Below are 27,933 nucleotides of genomic sequence, written 5' to 3' on the forward strand. Positions count from 1 at the left end.
GTGACTGAACACCCATTTGTTTTGTGTACAGTCCCCAAAAGCATGCGGTGTATCATCACATTATCATTCAATATGCAAGGCAGTGGAGATACAGGAAAGAGACGAAAGCTGGTGGGATGACGGGAGAGCGCACGCTGAATAATGTTGTGTCAAATCGTTTTCCCCTCAATGTTGCTGTGAAGGGACGGGAAAATACGGTTAGACCTGATCTCTGTCTCCCGTCATCACGGTGACATGTCTGTGCATCTTTTACAATTAATGCATGCCTGTGTGCATTTGTGTTTGTGTGTGTATGTACGTATGTATGTATGTTTGTATATATGTCTACAGTTGCATGTGTGTGTGTGTGTGTGTGTCTGTGTCTGTGTCTGTATCTGTCTGTCTGTCTGCGTCCATTTTCTTTGTGCATGTTATGAACACTTCCTTTACATTACAAGCTCTTGTTCCTCTTATATCCCTCAACCCCCCCCCCTCTCACCCAGTGAGAGGGAGGGGGTGTTCAGGTGAACTTTAGTGAGAGCCTGATTCTATTCTTTTAGCAGGTTATTCTATAATCTTCAGCTACATGTACATTTGTAATTATGTCATTTGTTATCTGCATGCTTGATGGTAATACACATTGTAGCTGCCTGCCTTTCACTTAGTTTGATCTTTTTCTAATTTCATTGGTGCGGATCTTTTAATGCTCAAACGAAGGAAAGTGTTATGTGCTAAGTCTTCCTGTTATTACACGGAATTACAATTGCTGATTGGGGATGATTGGATTTGTTCTTTCAGCTCCTTCTGCTATTCCTACCTCTTTGACTGTTCACCTGCAGTATCCTAGATCTTTCTCTCCTTTCTTACCTTCTCTCTATCTTACCTGTTCACCTACAGTGTCTCTTTATCCCTTCATCTCTCTCATTTCTCCCCCCCCCCCCCCCTCTCTCTCTATTCCTCCCTCCCTCTTAGCTATGGTACACCCATGTGCTAGTGTATACAATGGCTATAGCAGAGCACGGCTCTTGCCCTAGTTATCACAATCATGAGCTAGCCAGCATACCTTGCGTCTATCTACTACCCCCAGCCATGATTTGCAGTATGAGCAGATTTGCAGTGAGGCGAGAGTGTCATACCATATGATGGGCTGGGATGAAACGCTCTGCATCCGGTGCAGGTTTTTAAAAAAAAAAATAACAACAATCTACTAGGGTATAATATTTACGCAGGAGATGAACTGGCAACACTTGGAGGTTCTGTGTACTTAAAAGAAAGAAAATGGTATGGGCATAATGTCAGGATTCCAGGCACTGTATGTGGTATAGTAGAAAGCAAAGGTGAGGTTGCATCACAGTATTACTATACGGTGCCACTCTCAAACAGTGAATTCATACATTATCAGAGGTACTGTCTATACCTCCTAGTGGAATGTATTTTGTATATGTATCATGTGTACAGGGTCAGGGATCTCTTGCAAGGGAGGTAATGTAATTCTACCTCCTTTTTCTTCTCTTCCTCCTACTCCTCCTCCTCCTCCTCTTTCTTCTTCTTCTTTTCTTGCTGTGGAATATCAATGCAGGTTTTAGAATTAGAGGCGAGTGAGTGAAAGTCATTCCAGACAGTGGTGTGTGTGGGAAAACAATGCACTGTGTAAAACAGCAAGCTTTGGTGCGGCAGTTATGCTGTGCACACATTGCTTATAGAATGTATGCATGATTGACTGTGGGTGCTAATCTCGTGTCTTAATACTGACAGTAGGGACACAGAGAAGTACATTTGGTGGTTTTTGGTGTTCATCATTTAATATTAATTATGAAATATTTGCAGACGCGTACTACTAAGTAGTTTTTAAGGTGCCATCTCCAATATGACAGTTTGTCACTGTGGGCGGGGTTTGAGAATTAACGTGATATTTTGGTTTGCCCATATTTCAGCCTTATCTTGTGCTCATTGAGTTGTCAGCCAGTGTCAGATTTTATTTAAAGCATATGATCAATAATATTATTTAGTTACAGCCAGAGGCTGACTGGTATTAATAGGCAATCAAGTTAAACCGGGATGCTGTGAGATTACCCTAACAATAGAATCAGTTTCGTATTCGTGTCCAGGGCTCGACAGTAACGTTTTTCTCCGGTGGCCTGCAAGGTCCGCTAATGTCTTTAACTCTTTATGTGCCACGTTCGCACGCCTGACTCAGTCGACGGCGTGCCAACTTCGCACATTCTGCTCAAATGTGCAAACCTGCCCAAACCAATCGATAAATCGCCGAATGCCACAGTACAATACGAAAGTGTTTATCGCGATTCCATTCCTGTCACATGTAGCTTGCATCTAATGTGGTGATTGACTATCAAAGGGGTGTTGCGTCCTGGATATGCGAGTAAATTCTAAGTTTCTGTCACTGTTTTCTGTGCAAAAGTCATGCCTCTACAATAATGTAGCTGTTGGTCAAAGCAATCACAGATTTGTCATACAATTTATATCAAAAACAAAGCGTGGCATTTTCTCTCCAACTTTGCACCTTACATGTCTAGGGTACTGTAACAAAAATTTGGAAAAGCTACATAGATTTGAAAAACAAAATGTTTTCTCAAAACATGGCTACTTTGTACTCTCAGAATAATGTGGCATACAAGGGGTTTACACCATGGCACATAAAGAGTTAAATCTGAATTCTGGTGGCCCCCCTTCCCCTTCCCCTCCCCCCCCCCAAAAAAAAAAAAAATGTAGTAGCCCAAATTAAAAACAAAAGAATTGTCTATGATCAATGTGATTGCCAGGACTGATCTCAAGATCTGATTAGATCTTTCAAGATCACCATGAGTAAGACCGCGATTTCAAAGTGGCACAATTGATACACAAATATTCTATGACCAGCTTCTAATGGTCAATCATGGCGTGTTTTAATAGCGGATCGCTGAACAGTGGGTACCCAGCATAAGTAAAGAATACCTGACATAAAGATTATATTTTAGTTGACTAAACACCTCGTCACCATTTCCAATTGCACAATTGAATCAAATTGTCCTTGCTCGGTATTTTAGCTATTGATCTAAATGAATTCCTTGGTCTATGTGTTTGGAGAGTGAGGTTTTAATTTTTATCGGTTTTATAAACTATTTGATGTTTTTGCCTTGCTGAATTCCATATTCACTAGTGACACATGATATCACTAGCTGTAGTAGAACTAGTAGTCTTCTCATCCCCGCGATGGCGGCATTGAAACTTCAAAAATTCATATCTTTTGAACGGATTGTTCAGTTTTCCTCAAACCTTTGCTGATGTGTTCTACTATAATATTGCTGCATTCTCTCCATCCATAGGTATATGAAGATGAACTTGTCCTTTAATACATGGCACATCCGGATCCTGTAAGCAGTGGATTAATGATGCACCTTCTTACGTTTCATGTTGCAGTATCACTAGCACACAGTTAGCCTGCAGACAAGTATATGAATACCTGAATATAAGAACAACCCAAGTCCAAATTTGGCTATCATCTTTAGAGACCCCTTACGAAGTCATGCAAATATAGATCATTCAAGTGACTGTTTTACGTTTCAATATGTATACATAACCTTCCAATAACTGAAAAAATAAAAACATTCGGAAGTTATTTATTCTATTTTTTTTCTAAATTCTGTCTGATGGATTTGGGTCTTTCTTGTATTCACGTATTAATATGTAAGAAAGCAGTTTCATCCCTGAAGGTACAATTGTGTTTGTCTAGCATGGAAAAACTGCTTTATGAGAGGCTACAGAAAAGTGTGTCGTTGTTTTCTCAGTGATAAAGTTTATGGTCACAAAACCACAAACCAGAGACGATTCATGGCTTTTCCAAATCAGACAAGGCACTTGTAACTTTTCTTTTCATACACTAGAACTAACTTCTTGCTCAAAGTTGGTGTTTGAAATAAGCCTTGCCCAGTGAAGGGTAAAACTTGCTTATGGCAAGAGCTCTTGTGATGTGTGATTCTGTATTCTAGTGCTTTCTCTGTTCGAAAATTTTGCTGAAGTTGAAGCATCCCCAGTATGCTGAAGTGGGATCTTCAAAGTCTTCACCTACAGTGCTCCAAACCCTGCCGCTCTCATAATGCAAACTGTGAAAGATTATCTGATCTGTTTCGGGAAGCACATTTTATGCAGTGTTAGTTGGGCTTTCTCCAAGACAGGAAAATAATATATAGTGTATTTGGTTGTGCTTTTTTCAGGTGCCACTTTATGCATAATGTCATATGCCACAATGCTTACTGATGGGCAAATTGTGAGTTATCTGTTTTATATATTTATTTTATGCTATTTATTTTTCAGTGAGTAATGATGTAAAGTTGCACAGCACTGTATTTAAAAGTCACTTGACCAGTTTGGTACGATTTCTTGAGAGATGCATCCATGCCCTCATTAAATTGTACATCTTCTTGCGAGAACTATTGACATTATTTTTTGTTGTTGTTTATTGGAAAATTCAATATCTTGAGATGGAATGGTTTACTAATCCAGCTAATGGGTCAAATTGAAGTCTTATGATTGTGTCTCTAATTAACAGAATAGTGTTGTTTGTTAAGACTGGTTCCTTTTATTTAATCCTCAACTTACAGCAGAGGAATGTTGCCTTCTAGTGTAACCTGAGTCAGGCTTCATCAGAGCATGGTTTTCATGATGCTCATGGAATCAGAGGATAGTTTTCTGAGTGATTGGCTAATACCAAGATTCCTCCCCATGGTGTTTATGTTATGAGATAAGCAAGTTTTTGTGGAAAACTAATTAAAGAGGGAAAGGTTAAGATTCTTCTCTTTCTTCCCACTGTCAAAGTGTCCTCCAGAGTTGTGAAATAGGATTCTTAAGTATGAGTGATTATCAGCAACGGCCTCAGAGGTTCTAGATTAAAGGTGTTACGGGGGAAACATGAAACACATAAGGGCTGGTTTTAAGAAAGTGCAAGTTTGTCATTTAATCTGCCCACACATGGATCCTCTTTCTCGATTCCAGCTACCTGCCTATGCATATTTCATGATTGCATTGCACGCGCTACTTTCTGTTGGAGTTCTAAGCACGTTTGAGGCAACATCATATACACGCCTCCACATTTTGCTCTGCTCTTGTGGGGTATCTTTGGCAGTCTATCCATACATGATATATTTGTAATCTCGTCAGTTCCCCCTTCCACGGAATGGGATATATTTATTCCACAAAGGGTTTTGTCAGTGTTATATCACTGTGATTCAGTCTGTGTAGATTTAGAGCTAGCGCCAGACACTCTTCCCACATAGATTTCATTTTCTGTAAAGGCATGGTATAGGTATACATCCAGCAACTTGTATTCCTTTGAATTCATAAATCATCTATAGAAGGCCGCATATGCACCACACTGAAATAAGTTCAATCCAGTATAAACTTTATTGCATCAGCTGCTAATACTGAGTTCAGCTTTTCTTCCTTTATCTTTTCCATTCGCTTTTGTTTCTTATATTCTTTTCCGCATGTTTAATCTGTGTGATTTTTAAGGCCACACACAATTTCTTCTGCTCCTTTCCCCCCAACCCCTTCTCGGGTGTTATTGAAATACCCTCTTGAATGTCACTGTATGAAAATTCGCCCACGAGAACTTTCGCATGGATTATCACAGCTGAAGCAAAAGACCACTGAAGAAGGCAAGAATTGACATTTTCTTCCCCCCGCCCGTGAAGGAGAGAGACTGTGTGGAGAGGGACATGTAAATGAGGGTGTTTAATAAATTGTGACAAGAGAGAAAAGAGGGAGAAAATGTCGAAACCTGCATAGCTGACCTTTAGGGTCTGTGATTAGATATCTAAGTGCTGATGGTTGTTGTTGTTGTTTTCTCTCTCTCTTCCTCCACCCCCCCCCCCTTTCTCTTTCTAATTTTTATGAGAAGCAGGTGTTTTCAGCCACTTGATGGCAAAAAAACAAAAGAAAGGAGAATGAATAATTGTGCTCTGTTACCAATGATTCCAGTTTGGCAGGCAAGCACGTCGTCCTCAGACTTTGCAACAAAAGATGGTTACTACCAGCGTGGCATGAATCAATTTTTTTGCTTGTCATTGACAGACTTTGCAAATAGTGATTCTCTCTTCCTCCTCTTTATTTTCATTGTGGTTCACAAAGTAAACTTTTTACGATTTTGATTCAAGAGGGAATGACATTTCAATGGCATGCTCTTACAGTTTTACTCTAATTTCATTTTTCTTTTAAGGTGCAAAATTTATCATGGCTTTTGCCAATATGGCATAATGGATACTTTCAATTAAAAGCCAATATATAGTTCTCATTAGATATTTGTGCCTATTTGTGTCTTATTCAAATCAAATTTTACCAATATGGTGGTGTAGGCCTACAATGCTCATAATACAATATAGTTAACATGGACCTATGCTGTAAACTTGTTGGAATTCAGCAAACAATGTTACAGGGGAAGATGATTGTGCATGCAGTTATACATTTAGATTTTTGTTATTGTGCATATTTTTGCTTGTTTATTTGTTTTTTGTTTCCCTGACATTTTATGTCTAAAGACTGAAGGAGAACTTGGCGCAGGAGGTGCCTTAAAAAAGTAAAGAATAAAAAACAAAACTGAGGAGGCGTGCATTTTCTCTTTTTTTTTTTTACACCCATCTCAATGTTGCTACCAGGGTTTTAAATACTGCTCTACCATCCTATCCAGCCTTCTCACTCCGTGTTTCTCCCCACCCCATCCTTCTCCCTCTATTTCTCTCCCCTCATCCCAATGGGACGGCCTAAAAACCATCCACTGTGTGGCACCGCACAATGCCTGTGCCCTTTACTTCTGGTCGATGACGTTTGCACTAGTAATAGCTCAGTGCCCTTGACATTTTCAATGGGTACCTGAATGCGTCCACGATTTACTGCGCCTACCTGCCTGCTTTGTGCTACCAAATTAAAGAAAGCCTAATGTCCTTGGTATTCCTTTTCCCCCTCCCCCTTCCCATAGTTCTGAGGGAAACCTTGTTAATGGTGATGTGTCCTGTGTCATGATGAGTCCCAGGAGTATTTCTTGAAGTCATAGTTTTTCCAAAAGGGAGCAAGAAGTAGACCACTTTAATTCCATTAACTTGGATTAAGGGGACATAGAGCCATCATTATTGATTATTTCATTGTTTTATCGTGATAATGGTCCTTTTGTACATTTTTTTTTCTAGATTTTGGCTCAAAAATTAACATGTTCTCTTTTCTAAACTTTTTATGTAAAAAAAAAACAATGGTATTGTCATTTCAGGTGCATGCAGGAGTGTGTTCAACTTAACTACAGCTTCTGAACCTAAAGTATGCAATGTGCCAAAGCATCACTCACAAATATACTTTTAAAAATGTGGTACATGACACACACACAAAAAAAAACAATGTAGAAAATGTAGATATAGTGTATATGAACAACAATAGTGATGTTTCAATGGCAAGATTCAGAAAGTACAAGAGATATAGATTTAGGGGGGGAAAAGATATAGGAAAAAAAACTTCTAAGTGCTCATTGATTATTGGCGATGTTTTGAAGGTCATCATAAATTCCTGTTCATTCACTACTGAGATGTTTTCGTCTATTTTCCTCCCATTCAAAAAGACTGAGATCTCTTGCTTGTTGTTCAATGGTTTTATGTAACGCCCAACTTTGAATTGACTCCCAGATTGTTGTTTGATTCCCATTTCATTTGTCCTCTTATTTTCATAGATTCAATTTGAACTCTACAAGACTGTGAATGCTGGAGGTGCATTGATGATAAAATGTGCGTGAAGAAGTAGCTCAACAAGATGGTTAATATTAGAGGGTGCATTGATGATGAAATGAGTGTGAATGAATAGCTGGGAGAGCTCTCTAGCGATATTGCTGACCTGGAATATTTGCTCAATGGATGTATGAAACTTCTCCGGGTGAAGATTCGAGGGCTCTTTCTACGATTTTTGTGAAGAGATTGGCGTTAAGTGTATGTCAATTATGTGAAATATGCTGCTGAGGTATAAATTATATGACATCAAAATGCACCTATTATGATGGAATGTCAAACCTCAAGTTGACTTTGCAATTTGTGCCATGCCCTTTTCACCTTTTGACCAATTGGAACGTTGCATAACAGTGTGATAAAGGCTTTAGAAATTAAAAAGCTGCAATCATTTAACCTGTATACTGCTAAGGGCCCTTTTTCTGGTCGTAAGCTACATTTTGTGTTTTGTTTTGTTTTTTGTTATCATGAACATGTTTTTTAAGTGAAAACCCATGTGTTTTCACTCAAACACATTTAATATTTTCAAACTAAAGCAGAAAAATGAATTTTGTCATTAAAGTGAAATTTGACAAATAGAAGTGATGTCAAAAGTATGCATTTTTGCACAAAGTACCACTGAAAGTCATTGTGTGGGACTACACTGACATTGCTGATATGATTCACAATCATGCAAATATCTCAGCAGTGAAAAGAGATAAAGAGGAAAGAGATACCTGATATTTCTGTATTGATGTCCTAAGATATCAATATACAAAATTAGTTAGAAAATTTGGAAAACCATTAAGTAAAATTTGAAAAGTATTATAATTTTTTGTATCTTTTATAACAGTGATGGTATGTTTGGCATAGGCTATTATAATGTTGCATGAAAATTATCAAAAGGAAATTTTGTTAATGAAAATTTTCAATCTAACCTCTTCAAAATAGTATTTAATGTGACATAAACACTAGAAACATAATATTTTGTAATAATGTCCCCAAAATTGTGTGGCCCCAAACTAGAAATGCGTAAAATACCCTCTGTAGTTCATGGATTACTGTAAAACATGATATATTCGCGGCATGAATTTTTCGTGAATTGGAGCCGACGGCCTTTTTTGCGGCATAAAATTTTTGCGAACTGCCACTGACATTCAATGCATATAGTGTAGACAAGAACTTTCGTGTGTATTTTAATTTCGCGAATCTTGGCACTCGCGAAATTAAAATGCATGCAAACATTCCTCGTTTTACAGTAATTTGTATGCAGCATTGTATTTCATGAGTATCGTGTATCAGAAGATGTAAACAAAATGGCAAGCAGGGACTTTGTTGGCAAGACGTCAGGGTACTTTGTATTTGGAATATCTTTCTCATCACCAAAGACAAGAGTCTCATGCAAGATTAGCACACATCTCAAGTTAATCATGATTTTATTATGATATGATCTAATCATGCATCATGTACACAACAAAGAAGATGTTTCTGTTTAAAAGCAGTTGCACTTCTGTATAAGTCTAACCTCTTTCTTTTTTTATTCCAAATGGGTCTAATAATGTAATTTCATCTTGGGAAAGGTTAATGTCAGATCACACCATGAACATTTTGTAGAATGCAACATTTATTTTAAGAAATGGCTCTGAGTGAGAATATACACAGAAATGTGTCTCAGGGATTGAAATCTGACACATTTATACATCACATGAAAATGGGCTTGTACTACAGACTGCTTGTAATCTATGAGCTTTGCAAAATAACAGGAGAGGTAAGATGCAAAGAATGATTTTATTTTTTTTTTTTGTCATTCATTGTTCCATATTTCACATTTTTGTCCCCGCCGAACGAGTTCGAGCAGGGGACTATGAAACGGGCTCCGTACGTGTGTGTGTCCGTGTGTCCGTCTGTCTGTCTGTCTGTCTGTGCGTCCGTGTGTGATCAAAATCTTCAATTTGCTACTTCTCTGTCATTTATGAGCCAATTTTGATTCTGTTTGCTTTATATGATAGCACTACATGGGAGCTTTGAAACTTCTACACAGAATTTCAGTTGTGACCTTTGACCTTGACCGCTGACCTATATTGTACATTCTGCTACAAAATGCTACTCCTTCGCCATTTCTAACCCGATTTCGATTCCGTTTGCTTTATGTGATGGCACTAGGTGAGGGCTTCAAAACTTGTACACAGAATTTTGACCGTTGACTTCTTTGACCTTTGACCTTGATTTTTGACCTATATTGTACATTTTGCTACAAAACGCTACTCATTCGCCATTTCTAACCCGATTTTGATTCTGTTTGCTTTATGTGATGGCACTAGGTGAAGGCTTCAAAACTTCCACACAGAATTTTGACCTTTGACCTTGATTTTTGACCTATATTGTACATTTTGCTACAAAATGCTACTCCGCCATTTCTAACCCGATTTCGATTCCATTTGCTTTATGTAATGGCACTAGGTGAGGGCTTCAAAACTTCTACACAGAATTTTGACCTTTGACTTCTTTGACCTTTGACCTGGATTTTTGACCTATATTGTACATTTTGCTACAAAATGCTACTCCTTCGCCATTTCTAACCCGATTTCAATTCCGTTTGCTTTATGTGATGGCACTAGGTGAGGGCTTCAAAACTTCCACACAGAATTTTGACCTTTGACCTTGATTTTTTACTTATATTGTACATTGGCTACAAAATGCTACTCCTTCACTATTTCTAACCCATTTTCGATTCCGTGTGCTTTATGCGATGGCACTAGGTGAGGGCTTCAAAACTTCTACACAGAATTTTGACCTTTGATTTTTTTACCTTTGACCTTGATTTTTTACATATATTGTACATTTTGCTAAAAAATGCTACTTCCGGCGGGGACGGATATTACGCACCGCGTAATTTCTACTTTTCCTTGTTGTAAAATTTTTTGCATTCCATTTGATTTCGAAAAATAAGTTTAACAGAACAATCAATATGAGATGGAATTAAGCAAATGTGTAAGGATATATGAATAACGTGTAATATGCGGAACCTACTAAAAACCAAAAGTTTGTAGGGTGTAGGTTCCATAGTAATAATATAAGCATTTAGTACAATGAGTCAGTGACGAGAAATGACAAAACATGCAAGAATACACATCTGTCAAGAATGTAATAAATTTACAGAATGCACAAAATATTGTATCATGTTCATAATTACACTTAATTTTAAACAAATTTAAAACAAATCAAAATGAAATTAAAATAAATTCAATCAAACAAAAATGGTTATTTAAATACACATTGTGCAATGAGAGACTAACTTTGTGTGCATGTGTCTAAATTTACCACTCATACATTTTTGAAGCCATCACCCGGAACTCAGCAATACAGAGACATCTTTGAAATCCCTTGTGCATTCTTTGAAAAATCGAAATTCCAGGAATGGTCATGTCTCTTTTTCATGAAACCAGTCATGAAACAGTTGATTTCAATTTGGCACATTACAGGTTATTTCAATTCCAATGAATGCCCACAAATAGACTTTGACTAGCATTCTGGGAAGCAGTGTAGGAGGATGCTTGAATCTTTATAGTCCAGATACTGGATGATTTTAATTGTCCGCATTCCCCACACTAGCACACGCTTGTAACATGCATGCACCCCACACAACGCGCCAAACCGCTGATCAGGACACTCCACCAATTGGTACTCCCGAAAGAGGATCGGTAATTTTGTGTAAGTCAGACGCCCTCAACATCCGTGGTAGGCACACTGCATACATTGATGCTACGAATACAGTCCTGGAAGTGGACTAGAATCCGTACCGACTGTGAAATTTCAATTTACCTTGGCTGTTACCATGTAGCAGTCCTCATTACTTGTGTCTTGTTCAAAGACTATCAGATTTCTAGCCTCTTTATAATAGTCTATGTTCCTCTTTCTATATATTCAGTTTACTTTGTCCAGAATTCAAACCCTTGTACGCCAATATTAATCACATTGCACACTCAATGTATCTTTGAAATTCTCATCATTAGTAATATCAACCCATAACTCATTTAGGGCAATGTGTGATTGTAGTGATGATGAAGATGTGTAATATTGATGATTATAGTCATGATGATATTTACATTCATAGTTATAATAATTAAAATGATAACTACAATAGTGATGATATTCATAGTCATAATGAAGAGGAAGAAGATGACGATGATGATGATGATGAATATGATGATGATGATGATGATGATGAAGATGATGATGATGATAATGATGATGATGATGATGTTGATGATGATGATGATGATGATGATGATGGGGATGACAGTGATGATCTTGTTACCATCATTATCATTAATGCACATTTGTAAAATCCTGTATCTACTTTACCAAAAGGTGATAAGAGTACAGCTAGTGCAGTACTTGGCATTACATGATTACAATGTACCATCTATAGGATCTCTTTGTGCAACACTTAGCTATTCCCGGATACCACAACTATGCCTGTGCATTAGTGTGCTTTTGTTTACACAGTGAGCCCTTTAGGTGTGAATTTAGTATGGAAGGCAAAATGTGTGACAACAGCACTTAGCAGTCACTCTCTCCCATCCACCTACACATGATTCAGTCCAGGCATGTTATCATACATGGAGTGTGTTTATACTAAAGAGAGTAGGGCTCGTCCTTGTCTGGGCTCAATACAGACCACTGGCATGTCATAGATGGATGCATGTTTACATGGCAGCCCATACAGCACGGAGCATTGAGATTCCCCCTACATGTCATTGCGCAACACTCCTGTAACCACAGGCAGAGTTATCATAGGTGGGGAATGTGTTTATACTTGGGTATGAGAGGTATTGTGGTTTGTGTACACACTATGTCAAGCAGGCCCATCGTTAACACACTGGTAACCTTTAGCTGCAGTTATATCACAAGGGAGTGTGTGAGAACAAGGGTGTAAAAGCACCTATGAATATTAAGGTTTTTTCCACACCGTGCAGGGCAGTACACACCATTGGTATGTTATTGCCAATGCATACTATATTAATGCTATTGTGTGTATAACCATACATAAGGAGATAAGCAATGATTTTCAGGTGACACTGTGTGTATACTTTTAAAGCTAAAAATATTATTGCATACAGTTGACTAATCAGTTTGTGTTTACATACATTTGAAAATGGTCCTATGATGCATAGGTACATGGTCAGAAATACACAACAAAGATGATGAAAGCATGGCAAATACATTTAAAATTATTTCATAAAGTGATTCACGCACATACATGTGGAAGCACTTGTAGAGGATTTTGTTTGTTTGTGGTTGTTTTTTTTCCCCCCATTTAGGAAGTCATACAATGTACAAATATCTATCAACATTGTCCCGGCCCTTAAAACAGCAATGAAATAATGATAGATGTTTCTGGAGAAGCTGAAGTGCTTATCAATGGAAGCTGACATTCCCAAACAATATATGTCAGTCATTTTTCAGTCAGGTTCAGAATACATTCAGTTTCGTACAATGCAAGTCAAGACCACATAGCTAGCGGCTTGGAGTCTGTAGCAGTGTAATTCCAACTGATGATAATTCCTCTGACGTTAACTCCTAATTCACACTGACTCTCTACTAGTTGAAGCTGGAAAATATTCATGACAAAGGCTGTACCTTTCTGGAATTTATAATCAGGATGACATAACGGAATGGCAATGCTGATGATCGTGAACAGATATATCACACTATTTCAACTTTCGGTTGTTGCTAAATATTTATGTGACAACAGCCACAAAAGATATCTTTATCACGATCACTCAAAATTAAGAAAGTATAATGTAATGACTATCTTTATTTCAGACATTGCACTCTGAAACAAATCTTGATGAAGATGGCATCTATTGTAGATATTAAAGATGAATTTAGCTCAACCGCTGTCAGTAGATGAGAATAGCAAGCATGATTTTAATCCACAAAACAAGAGTTAGTATCTGCTAGAGTTGAATGGCACGGCTACAAGACTTTGCCAGACACAAACATGTGCATGTGGTGCCATTGTCTCAGATTTGCAAACACTTGCCCTTCAAGTCATGAAATACGCCTTCATCTTGTCGTGATGACTTTCCCCGCTAATTTGTCAACTGTTTAATCTCCGTCCGTACAAACACCCGCTTCTCGGAAACGCCCACCAGCCCGCTGGTTGGATGCCTTTTGCTTCACAAAAGGTCAGTGGCGGTGAGAAAAAGTAATGTCAGTGCAAAGTACAGGTTGTGGTGGCCACGCTGGCTCATTTGCATGCGAGCGAGGCAGCCCCTAAAGAAATGTGGGAAGTCTCAATTACTATGTGACCAGTGTGTGTAGGCGTGCCTTTAACTTGTCTTCCCACCTACCTACTCTCTCTTCAATATGGCATTATCATTTTTTTTTTTCACATGTCTGTCTGAAAGCGTAGAACAGCAGAAGTTGATCATTCATATATTCTGCTGGAGTGGTATATTTAGCGTGTCAGGAAAACATTGTGTAGGATGTACTTGACGACTGTCAAGACATTGTTTGTCTCCATATGCCTCTTCATAGCCTTTTGTTGAATATTTTAGTAGTATATATAGAGAGAAACAGACAGAGACAGACAGACAGATAGACAGAGATAAAGAGACACACACATACATGTACACACGTGCATACACACACACATACACTCTTGCTCAAATAGATGTTGTTGTATGGGAATCCTAACTTGAGACTCATTGAATTAAATCGTCTGGTGATCCCCAGATGTTTCTGTCGTTACGTGTAGCAGCATTGTTCAGACCAAATCTCATTTACTATGCATCTAGGTCAATAACATTGTGTTCCAGGCCTTGTCTAGTTATGTTGATGTCCAGAGTATTGGAGCGACAGCCATATCGTATTATCCTTTGCTCTGTTCATATCTTACTATGATATAAAATGTGTACATCATATGTTTTGTGGAAGAAGTGAGAAATGCCTAACAGTGTTTCTAAAAGAAATCAAATACTATTGCTACAGTTCTCAATCACTTAACCACTCATGAATCTGTCTTACAAGTAACTTTTGTGGTCTGTACTGTATTAATCCAAAATTTTCTCTCTCCTTATCTTTGAAACGTAGTCATGACCAATAGTTCATAATTAGGAGCATCTGCAAGTACTGTCCCTTTTGTTTGAATTACATTTGTGAATGAGTCTTACGTTGAAGAAGACAGTGTTTGACAGTACAGTTAAGGCTAATCTTGAACGCAAACATGTACACCGTATTAGTGGAATATGGAGTTTCTTGTGTAATTTCTTTCATGACTTCCTGTTAACTCCTCTGCAGGTTACAGCCAGTAGGAATCTGTGAGAAGTCAACGACTGGAGCTGCACCCACGGGGAGCCAGGGGTCCGGGGTCATACCAAAGGTTAGAAGTTTGTTATGGCTATCGGTTTCTGCCATGTTTGTATTCCATGTGACTGCTTATTTCCCTCCACACTGGCCCCGTCCCCCTCCCTTCCCTTCCACCAATATCATGTATAACTGGAGTAGTCAGGATACATGCCAGAGCTGCAAAGCCATTTGGTTTAATAGAAACTGGGTTCGTAGCTACTCATCCCTGATCTGAGTATGATTTGTTCGTAGCTTTAACTGCCCTCATTCAGGGACAGTCCAATGGCTGGTTAGGTTATTGTAACAATTTCACAATATATGTGTCATAGTTTACACCACAGGAGCCTATGTCTTGGCAACTTACTGCAGTGTGGTTGTGTGGTGTCTAATTATGTTTTTTTTTGTGTGTGTGTGTATGTATGTGTGTACTTACACAGATTCATTTGTAGGATACAAAGAACCAAACAGTACACAATGATCACCTTTATGCCATCATGCTTGTTGGGGTATGAAATACAATCAAAGAAAACTTACGTCTTTCCAGAAACATCTGAAATATTTAACTAAAATATGACTGTGTTTATAGATCAAAATAGCCCCTTAGAAGAGGATTCAAAACATGTTTCTTCATCTTACAACATATTTCCCCTTTTAACTTTAAATAACATTTGATCCAGAATGACATGATATATGCCCAATTTAGAAATAAGAGAGATTATAGTAAATGTTTGGCTTTCTATCAAAGAGTATGTGATACGGCTTATGTCAACTGGTGGTTGGATGACAGAAATTTTTTAATCAAGTGGCTGAATTTACTGGGAACTGGTAAAGCTGCAGTTTTGTTCTGTCTTGCTGAACACAGTTAAAATCAGATGCTGTTGACTGCAATTATGGATTTTTGTTCAGGTTGTGGTTTTGTTTTCATGAAGTCAGATGCTAAAATCAGAATTTGTGAATTTGTGTACAATCCTTCAGTGTATTCATATGTAAGGCTTGCTGTCTTGATGAGACCAAGATTATGCTTTGCTGTTCTTTGCTGTTGCAAAAAAAAATATGAGACATTTCATCTGAAGCAATTTTAAATGTTGTCATCATCACTTGAGCTGACAATACAGTGTCAGGTGATTCGTCAAGATACCATGCTCATTCTCTGACTATCGGCACCATCGATGGCCATAGAAGAGATCCTGTCCTCCCATCGAGGAAATTATCTTCTCCTCTCAAAAGTGGTCCTAGATTTGTGCGAGATGTGTGTCATGCTCCGGCTTTGACAGACACAACGACAACAGCCCACCCTGGTATCCTGGCTGCATCATATCCTCACGGCCCACGTATCTCCAATGGCGCGCCTGCCCCAGATCGCCCACAATTGGTACATAAATGAGAAATTGCCCGTTGCCTAGCAACCAGCTGCTATGTCCACAAATTTGGTGCGAGATGAAGAAGAACGGGGGAGAGAGAGAGAATGATGGGAAAAGGTTGGATTTCTTGGTGTGTTAGATGGATGGCAAGGGACTGATTATAGTGAATGTACTGATTACGTTCACGCAGTGTGTTCACAATCTTGAGTATATTTTTTTCTGATGTTAAGGAGGTGCATATCAACAGAGAACACTGTATTCCAAATAACAAAAGAGGTATGCAGACATGATCACTGTTCCTGTAATGTGCAGGACACTGTGTCACTTCAGTAGAAGTGTGTTCAGTGTAAACATAGTGTTTTTAACACCTCGTGTTTGTAGAATATTAAACATCTATGCGTAAATGGAAAGACAATTGCATACATATATACATGTGTGACAGACTTGTATGTAATGTGTACAGCACGATATATAGTATACTTTGCGTCTGATATAATTGCATTGAAGTAGAGCTAGGCTGTTAAAGCACTTAGATTGTTTTGAATAATATCATAACTTTGTTTAGTGACAGATATCTCAGTTCAGCATTCAGATCGTGTGAAAAGCCCTCAAAATCAGCTGGAGCTTAGCCAAGTAGCACGTCGAAGGTGATCGTGTAGTGCTGTCATAAGAAAAGATCACAAAGCTTTGATCTACAAAGTTATGATGACAAATTCACAGCCCAAACAGTGAAAATCACAGCAACTGACAGTATCTAGTTGCAACTTCAAGGCACTCATAGCTTCTGAGCCATCATATTCTATGAATGTCCGTGGGCCACTAACAAGAGATTGGGATGGTATTTACGCATCTTACGTCATCTTCCCCACAGCATGCCGGTATTACCGTATTGAAATTACGGCCGGGGTTGATGCAATCGGCACCAATTAACAGCCGATCAGGCGGCGGTGGATCTGGTGGCTCTTGGACGCAGGAATGGCGAAGCCAAGATAAAGGTCATAGGGAATCAAGACACGAGTGCTAATGGATTTCCAAATGCTAACTGAATTAAACAGCCAGCTTTCAGAATGTGTTGTCCAGGGTGTGTGTGTGTGTGTGTGTGTGTGTGTGTGTGTGTGTGTGTGTGTGTGTGTGTGTGTGATAAAGAGAGTATGTACAGAGAGCAGGTGTAACCCAAGTAGTGCAAAACTTAGGAGCATTGATATGATTGTAGGATGTGATGCAGGATCAGCATTATTATATCAGACCCTTTGTGTGTGCAACCCTGGGTAAATTGTTAAAGCAAGGTTTCGAAATGGAACAGTTCCCTTAAATGCAAAAGGGGCAGCAAAAAGGTGGGAGCAACTATGACTTTGGGAAATTATTTCGTCTTTCTAAATATTGTAATTGAAGAAAATGTTATCATGCAGACAATATTCAAAATGAGATCCTAATTAGTAGAAAATCCAAAATGAGTGGAAAATGAGACAAAATGTAGAAAAAAAAATTAAGTTCTCTTCGTTTTGATGAGGATCAGGAGCTAGCATATATTCCAGTGTACATACCCAGTTTACATCACTCTTTAGGTCAATCCAATGGCTAGCCAAAATATAAAGAGGGTTTTAGTTCACTGAATTTTGCTATACTAAATGCATATATATGTACTGTTTGTATTTTTATGTGTACCCATTGTGAAATCAGACATTCTTGCGTTTAAAAGCACATGTTCTTTTCTATTTTTACACACTTATGCATTGAATGCCAGTGGCAATTTGCGAAAATTTCATGCCACGAATATTCTGGTTTTACAGTATTAAATGTTGATTCAGTCAGGAGAGTCCCTTGATTTAAAAAAATAGGACAGAGTCAGTGTGCCATTTTTGTATACTTCACATCTAAGGAAGATCAGTTTCTCTGTAGCAAAAAAGAAAGAAAGAAAGAAAAAGAACTCTCAAGAGTCAAAAAACTTTCAGTGGTAGATTTTTTTTTTCTTCAAAATAATGTAATCATGTAGACAGATCCTCATACCCGTAATACACATTTGTGTACATAGGCGACATTAGCCAATTATGGTGGAAGTGACACTATGCAAGCACTCTGTGATTGATTCGGCGGCTGACTATCCTTTACTGTCTGAACATTGCCATAAATTAATGTTGAGCCACATAGAATTTATATTGCACACTCTACCCTTGCACACATATTATTCACTGTGAAACCCCAGATTGAAATGAACAGACAAAGTGTTAGAATGATTAAATTATGTCACAATCTCATAAAAACAATCATTGTGTGTGTGTGTGTGTGTCTGTGTGTGTTTGACTTTTTGTTAGGGTAATTATTGGAAAGATTAAACGTAGCAGTCATTATTACCATTTGGGTGACATACAGATACCTGTTATTGTAGATATCTAGCATACTTATTTTGCAGCTTATTATTGTCATTTTGTCAAATATAATACATTTTATGCTTGCCCACATGATGTGTAGCATGCATGTACTGATGTGTAATATTAGGGGATTTAGATACATTCAGCCATGTTGAACCAATAATGGACCACTTTACAGGCTGCATTCAGATTGCACACAGTTTTCTGTGACCTTGCTTTAGGCTTGCCTGGCCCAGCAACAGCTATGGCATCCACTGTGCATTCAAATGGATTTAATACACAGAAGATTTTTTTATGACATGCAACCTTTGACGAAATACATGTAGTTCTTGACTAAGTTGTCAGAATGCTACATGCATGCACTGGAATATATTGTGAAATCTGTGTATTTGCAAAATCCGAGCATTACATTCAGATTACTAGTATATGTTTCACACTGGCAGCATGAGGCTTTCAAAGGTAAGGTGAGTAAAGTGGCCAGTCATCCTTGGACGTACAGTACTCGGAGGCTGATTAAACTTGCACACAAAGACATTCAGCACTTGTCAACCACTCCAGTACAGTACACAGACTGACCAATCTTTTGCATTGAAGCACTGCAGTCAGTATTTTGAATGCAGTGGAAGGTGAATGCCCAAGATATTGTTTTGTTTTGTTTTTTCAATCAATAAGTGAGCATTCTTCCATATTGGCGTGGATGTGTCCAGTTGCATCTATAGGATTGATAATATAGATACAGTGTTGAATTGTATGTTTCTTGTCACTAGCTGTCACTGAAAGATCAAACTTAAAGGACAAGTTCACCTTCATAGACATGTGGGTTGAGTGAATGCAGCAATATAAGTAGAACACATCAGTGAGAGTTTGAGGGAAATCGGACATTCCGTTCAAAAGTTATGAATTTTCAAAGTTTCTGCTCAGTCACTGCTAGATGAAAAGACTACTGTAGCTTGTGATGTCACATGTGTACAACGATATAAAGAAAGAATAAAGAAAATTCAACATATTTCCATTTTTCTTGCGTAACAAAAGAACACTCGACTTCTCTCTTTCAGAAGGCGGGGGGAATAATATTATCCTTAACATATGTCAGTAACAAGTAGAAGAAATATGCACTTTATTCAAGAAGTAAAGTTTTATGAAATTCTCCTTTTATTTTCCTTATATCGTTGTACGCATGTGACATCATACACTGTAGTAGTCTTCTCATCCAGCAGTGACTACGCAGATACTTTAAGAATTCATAACTTTTGAACGGATTATCCGATTTTCCTCAAACTTTCACTGATGTGTTCTATTACGGTATTGCTGCATTCTCTCAATCCTTATGTTTATGAAGGTGGACTTGTCCTTTAAGAGGTGATAAAAAGCCATTTTGCAGATTGTTCTCTAGTTATCATAATACCCCCTGTCCCTCTCATACAGATTCATGTGTCGGGGGGGGGGGGGGGGGGAATGGATGAAACCTTGGCCATCATTGCTGTCGGGTACTTTGTGTTCATGTGTTCAATTACTTGTATCTAGACAGAAATAAATAGATATGTTACTTTTAGGTTGTGTGGTGAATCTGTTTTATGGAATTATGAAAAGAATCAAGTCAATAAAACAGAGACATTGGCTTTAATTGTAATTCATATCTTGACCTATAAAATGACATCATAACTCCTGTATTTCTTATGCTGGCAGTATTAGTAAGTCGTTTTGTCAAGATTGTATTCAAAATGTCACATGTCCAGTGAAAGAATTTGACTGGCTGCTGACAGTACTAGATTGAAATGATGTGTATGTTGACCGTGAAATATAACATTTGATATTGCCTTGCCTATCGCTGTAATGTAAGTCTTAACAATCTCTTGGGAGTTGTATTTTCCCCTCGAGACAGTATTTTCTGTGCAGTGTTGCTTGCTTCCATTTCCACACAGGGCTGTGAATTATTCCTCAGCATACTTTTTTTTTTTTTCATTTAGCTGTATATCCTCATTCTTAAAGTTTCCTTATGATTTTCTGGGAGCAACTCTAATAGTCAATTTACTTGTTGGAGCCCACAGGGTTCCCATTTCATCGTACAATCAGTGGAATTTGTTAAAATTCATGATTACAGAGTTCTGCCTCAACATTTTAACCTGATCAATTTATTTCTTTTCTTTCATTTGTTTATTATTCCCTGTGTAATTATTCATTCAGTCCATTCACATAATAAAGTGATATATTGTTTTCTTTTTTACCTTTATGTTCCATGCTTTTACTGTGGTTTAGTATACATGTATATCTATTTGATTGTGTTTACTGATTTTGTATACTTTATTTTAATATTGCTGTTTTCTTTTCACATTCTAATATGACATGTACTAAACTCGCATTATTAGTCTTTAGGCTGTTGGTCATGATAAAAACAACAAAATTGAATTGAATTAAATTGAACTGTGATTACAATGAACAGTTTTTGTAACTATGTCTAGGTGTGTATATGTTAGTATGCACATGTAATCTGTGTGTGTCAGCGTGTATACATGTATGTGCGTATATACATGTATGTGCGTATACAATGAACTGCCTCATTATTACATGCACCATGGTCTTTTCTTAGCCCTAATGAACTGTTGTGCCTCACCATTAGTAGGTATGTGTCAAAACAGAAGAGTCAGCTTTTGACCTTGAGTAGTGGGCCAGCTATAGTGCATTGTACTCTTGGAAGCTTGCCAGCCCAGAAACATACACTATACTGTAAAGAGACACTGATTTGTGAGTCAATACTACTTTATATTTTCGACACGAATGTGTGGCATCTTTTCTTTTTTTTTAAAGATTCTACATAACTGGTGATTAAAAGAACATCACTCAATGTGGAGTGTGCATTTTCAGTTGAAACCAGTGTGAATTGTGCTCAGAATATCCTGGTTTAATGCAGGGTTTGATGTTGTTGGGTTAGTTGGGTTATGGCTTTGTTGGAATATATAATCTCTCACCTCTTGACAAGGAGCCATTGATCTACAGTGTTCCATGATGCATTTAGCGTAGTGCAGCAAATCACCACTAACCACAGACATTTTTGAAAAGAAACTCAAAACCCACTCATTTGAAGAATAATATCAATGATTGTGTAATATATGGATTATTCGTACTTGTAGTCGATTTATAGGTTTGTTTCTCTTGTTAATTGTAAAGTGCTATGAAATATTTTGGTCGTAAGTGCAGTACAAATTTTTCGTATTATTATTATTTTTAACTGGAATTGTGTGTGTGTGTGTGTGTGTGTGTGTGTGACAGTGTGTGTGTGGGTGGGGGAATGATGGCGGGAAAACTGATAGAGTGTAACTTGTAAATCCCCTGAGAATGCCGAAATGTATTTCTTTCCAAAGGCAAGATGATATTTGATGCCTTCATGTGCAGGAAGAGTCTCATAAAACATGAATGGCTTTTTTCAGGTCACATTCATGAACTTGAATGCTTGCTTCAGCTATCGACCAAACCTATTCATGAACATATCATCCTGTAGCACCAATGTGATGGTGCTACAAGGTGAAAATTGTAAAACTCTTATATGGATATATATTCAATTTGATATCTGGGAACACACCTGCATATACGCACATCACACTTGTCACGATTTCGACCCGTATACAGATTAATATTTCCTCCATCGTCAGGTATCTCTGACATTGATATTGATCTCTAGTATGTCTTTGTAGCTATGTTATAACTGTGTTTTGTCAATATGTACCATGCATTCTGTGTGTGCATGCAAAGAAAAGACATTTCAGAAGTGGGCAATAATCTTGAATCAAAATGAACTGAATTGAATATCAAGTGACACAGATCTAGGCTACATAGATTTTTATACAGTGCTAGAAATAGAGCAATATCCAATCCAGCCCCTCTATTGAAAAAAGGAGATGAAAATAAAAATAGACAGGCACGAGTTAAAAGAGGGTATAGCACTAGTCACTACCCTGTAAATTGTGTGCCAACGGAAAAGCTATTTAATGGGTTGTATGACTTGTTGTGTCTGCTGCATGTACAGGTCATTAAGAGTGTGGGAGCTTGCGTATGGCCGGGATGCAATTAATAATTCATTGGCTTTGTTCAAATCAATTCACTCATGTGGGACTACTTTGTACAAATGAGATCCCAAATTGCATAGATCCCGTCAGGAGGGGCTATATAGTCCATCATATACTTGCAGCTTTGGTATCACCACCTTGTCTCTATGAGAGCTGTATGTATGTAATACATAGGAACACTTCCCAAGGTAAGTGAAATCACTGATAATGTACAGAATCAAGAAATGTTGCAACCCATCCCTTGCGACATACCAGATATACCTAAGGGGGTTAATGGAATTGTTTGCTGCTGTGTGTGCTGTTATATCCTAGTTGATTAACCTGTTGAGGATGGACTGATTTTGCTACAACACGCATTTCCCATAGACACCTTCCCGAGTATACTCGGGACTCGTCCTCAACGGGTTAAAATATCTGAACTGACGTCCTTTCCAGCAAGTATGATGTAGGAGTGTAGTGGCATCGAGACAAGAGTTTTCAATGTCATCTCTATAAAACGTTGATTTTAAATGGTCTTCTATGCATGAAATGAGGATCTTTCAAGATTGCATAGTTTGCAAGTTATCCCAGATTCTTGCTTCACCTTTTGCTGCACAGCCAGATATTTAGCATGTTTCATTATGACAGAAATCCTTGTTTTTTTCTTTTCTTTAATAGAAAATACTTTTGATCTTCTCATTGAATCTTGACATACAAAATATTCTGGCTGCCTCACAAAGGGTGTTCACATCTTCAGTAGATTAGCTCTGTCATTCTTTACGACCATCATCATCATTTGGCGTCATTTTCTGCCCTTGCAAATCCTGTCCAATAGTGAGAATTTCCTGTCACTTGAAGTCATCATGAGTGGCTGTCAAAAAGGACAAGTTAATAAATGATGCATGTTGCCTGTACTATGTATCATATTGATACATTCTTCGAGATTCACAGGGAGGACATTTACATGTAGAAGCTTACAGAGAGAACTTTATGTCACCTAATTTCTGTCTAGTACTTGAACAAGTGCTGTCATCTGGTATTGGACCAAAAAAGAAAAAAAGTAGAATTCTTTGTCGATAAATAGGCGATGAAAAAAAATCCTGTTTAAAATTTCTCTCCTTAACTTGTGTGCCCAACAGTCAATTCTCACTATCTATGCCAAGCAGTCATCTCAAAATATGTGTGTAATGTCTCGTAGCCACTGCCTTACCTCCTCCCCCCCCCCCCCCCCGCCCCCCTTACAAACACATTTTCTTCTTCCCATCCCACACCAATTTCCTCCCATTTTTTTTTTTCCTTTCTCTTTTCTGTCAATGCTTTTTTCTTCATTTTTTTTTGTGGCAAGAACTAGGTCACATGTCTTCAGGTCAGAAAGGATGAAACTGGGTTACTTGTCATTGGTAGAATCATTGGGGAAGACGGAAGACATGATGTTGTATTCCAAGGATGGGAGATGAGAGAGGAGAGAGGATGTTCCTGAGAAACACTGGGAGTGATTGTCCTTAAAATGCAACAGTGTTTCTTTTTTCTTTTGCAGAGACATTGCCCAAACTCCTAAAAGTATTCCAACTTTGAAAATTAGGGGTGTCAACTTTGAATATCAGTTTCTCTGACAGCACAGTCTTTTTTATTTGTTGTTATTTTCTTTTTTACGGGCCTGCTTTGTAATGTGTATTTCACAATCCAGATGGGAGTATGAAGTTATGCAGTATTCTTATGGTGTAAATTTATCACAACTGAAATATCAAATAATCAACCCTGTTAAATATTGATTGTAATTTTATTCCACTGCAATACCTGATTTTGTTTCTGCATTTTTTCTTATATCTTAGTTTCTGATTAAAGTTCCATGTGGAATTTAGACACCATAGATGGGTTCTTAATGAATGCACTGTCTACCATAGGGAGTTAGTCTCCTTCCAGTCACTGGTATTCAGCAGCTGCAGAGGTTTGGAGAGAATTTGGCTTGAGCAGAGACTAGAAATGTAGTGATGCGAGATTTTCCGTGAGAGGGGAATGAGCACCTTGCCATGGTGTGAGCCTGTGTCTGCGGGAAGGAACGCGCACAGAGTCTGTAATGAGAGAATTGAATGTGTAATCACATTTTCCAGCCACTGAGTCTAAACCGCTCAAGCGTGAGTATGACTTGCCCAAAGGCTAGGTGGCTTGGGCTTCTCGGGGCTCTGTTTGCACTGGGAGTAAGGCACGATTTCTGGACTCACCATCATGAATTGATGGTGGTAGCCCGTTCCAAATTAGTAAATGGAAAGGTATTAAGTTATCTAATCTTATAAAAGCATGAGAAAGTCAATGTGAAGAGACAACCTGTTGCATAAGAGGTCAGTTCTACTCATCATTTTAACCCCTGCTTGTCTATTTTAACACAGCTTCCTTTCATAATCACAATGTGAAAAGGATTGGTATTCACTCAAAATGGCTGGAAAATGTTGCTGTCAATGAAGACATTGATGTATCATATTTTTCTTTGCAAGATTTTATTTAAAAGTGGCATTTGCTTTTGGAATAGTAGATTTATTTAGATTAAACAAAAATGATAAGACTAGTTGAATGGTAGTGTATGTTCTACCTTGAGTGAGCTCTCTGAGTGCTTCGTGTAACATGTAGTTGCCATTTAGATTAAGAAAATATTAGAAGATAATTATCAATATGCACTCCCAGCTACATTGTACATATCAAGATGTCATAGCTGCATAATTGATTATTTCAAGCAAATGCAATATGCTCCAGCTCTTAAACTATCCATGATGTTCAATGTATGATGGGTTTTGTGTGTAAGCTGATTATTTTACACATACAGCTGTACCATGCAAGGATTTAAACTCTCTGCCATGCATGGCTTTGAAGTCAATTCCAAGGATTTGAAGTCTACACGAAGAGGAGCAGGGTTGAGTAACATTTTGGCGCATCAGTTACAGAGCAGGGCGAGGCAAACATTTACACTACCACTGATACCTAGAGGGCAGTTTTCACAAGAGAATCAAAGCAGCAGAAAAGTTCTGCGAGAGTCAGCCAGAGACTGTGACCTGTCTTTCTGTCTTTCTGTCTGAATGGTCAGTGTAAACAGGGTATTTGTGCCACTGTACTTTGTTTTTTCGTGATCAGGGCGGGCAATTTTCTCTGCACGTGTACATGAGTGAGCGCAGCGGCTAACAAAGTTACACATGCTGGTCTGATCGTAGGGGATACGGGAGTAATGGATGAAGCCTCCCGACAAGGTTCTAGATTCTTTCCCCTACCCCACCCCCTTCCCCCTTCCTCATTACCTTCAGGAAAATCAATTTGGCTTTGAAACAACAAAAACGAGGTGCAGTGAGGGTTTTCACATTCAAGTTTTCACAATTGACCAGCTTTAAGAAGTTAGGTATTTAGTATCCTTCATGTTTAGGCTTTAATGAATAGATTCTTCTGTCATATGTTTTTTTTTTCTGTTTGTGTGTGTGTGTGTGTATGTGATGCCTACAAATCATAAGTCAATGTAAGTCTGATAGGGTAGAGAAAACGTGATATTATGTATTGAAAGAGTGGAAGAAACGTTGTTTATATTTCTTTCATGAATATTTGCTATTTCATAAGTTATATTTCATGCCTATGTAAAAGTGAAAGCAAAGCACAAATGCATGACTTTTTATATATATATATATATATATATATATATATATATATATATATATATATATATATATATATATACAAAAAGACTGTGATTTTGTTGACATGTATGCTTTTATTTCCTATTTGTTTGTTGGCTTTGTGTTCCCAGATATCATAGTTTGTGTATTTGGTACAGAATTGTAAAAGCAGACTAACCAAAAGTACACACAAAAATCCAGGGTTATTGCTTCATTTTCAGACATTTCACTGTACCGTTTGTTGATTTATACGTAAGCATCTTTCCCTGTGGAAATGCTGACTGCACATATATATATATTTTTTTTTGTGCAATCAGAGCTTTAGTACACTGTACCACATCAGCTATGATGTCAGCAAGTAAACAATGACACAGATTTGTTTTTTTCCTCTTAACCCTCTACATGCTTTAAGTGTGATTGGCAAAAAAAAAAACACCATAGCCTTCTACACACTGTCCACAGTCTGAGGCATAATATAGGTTTAAGAAGGGAAAAGGTAACCATTCTTCAACACTTTGCCTACAAGATTCTAATAAATCCATAGACTTTACCCAAAAACTGATGGGTACTCTTAGACTGTGAGTTGATATAGAAAAGATTAGCAGCCATTAATTTCAGAATCTGTGTCCCAACCTATTGATATGATTGGAACTGTGTACTGTATACACCATATATTTTGCAAAGTTTTTATTCTCATGAATCTTGTGACTTAGTGTTCTCTTTGCAAATTTAGAAATATGCAAAAATATTAACTCTGATCCCGACATGAATGTGACATGTACATGCATACAATTCCCTAGTAAGTATTGTACTCCATGGTCGCGAATTCAACCACTGGCGAAATTGTCGGGAAGTCCCTATTCGCACAAAATTAGAGTCATTAAAATGGCGTATACAGTGAACTGTATTTTTATGGATATCCATGTCCAAGATCAGTCATTGATCAGAAATCCATTTGATCAGTTGTTTGTAGATGCTGATCTTTCTTTTGTCAATCCCACTTACCACAATTCCTTTTGAACAGTACCTGTATTTTAAAGTTTGCCAATGTCAGCCTCCTCCATAGTCTTTGTACAGAGTGTTTAATTATACTGAAAGTTTATGTCTGCCTGATTTACCGAAAAGGGTGAACCAAATAGAAATCAAAAGTGCTTTTAGAAGAATTATCTTTTTTTGAAAGTAATTTTCAGTAGTGGTTCTAAAGGTACAAGGTTGCTTTGACATTTGCAGTGTTTTCTCGGTGTGACGGCAGTAAAAAGACGTCATAGTTTTGCTCTCGTCAGGAGGATATTCTTGTGCTATATATATGCATCTTGTTAATTTTTTTTTTTAATGTCAGGAAGTATCATCTTGACAGTGACTGAATGTTATTTTGTTATGAGGGTTTTTTTTTTCTTCTTCCCCCGTTTCCCTCATTTTCTTTTGACATCACTTGGGTGTTTCCTGTG

General features: G+C 37.8%; 1 protein-coding gene across 1 annotated transcript in view; it reads left to right on the forward strand.

Annotated features, from left to right (window-relative positions):
* Positions 1-27,933, forward strand: part of LOC139722535 (uncharacterized) — a 99,327-nt gene that overhangs the window by 63,483 nt on the left and 7,911 nt on the right. Inside the window, exon 4 of the mRNA XM_071633823.1 lies at positions 15,018-15,099. Within this exon, the coding sequence (XP_071489924.1) occupies positions 15,018-15,099 (82 nt within the window). The remainder of the gene's footprint in view (positions 1-15,017; positions 15,100-27,933) is intronic.

Source organism: Diadema antillarum, unplaced genomic scaffold (assembly GCF_040938485.1).
Source record: "Diadema antillarum isolate AM-2024a unplaced genomic scaffold, OU_Dant_1.0 scf00000167, whole genome shotgun sequence".
Lineage (NCBI taxonomy): Eukaryota > Metazoa > Echinodermata > Echinoidea > Diadematoida > Diadematidae > Diadema > Diadema antillarum.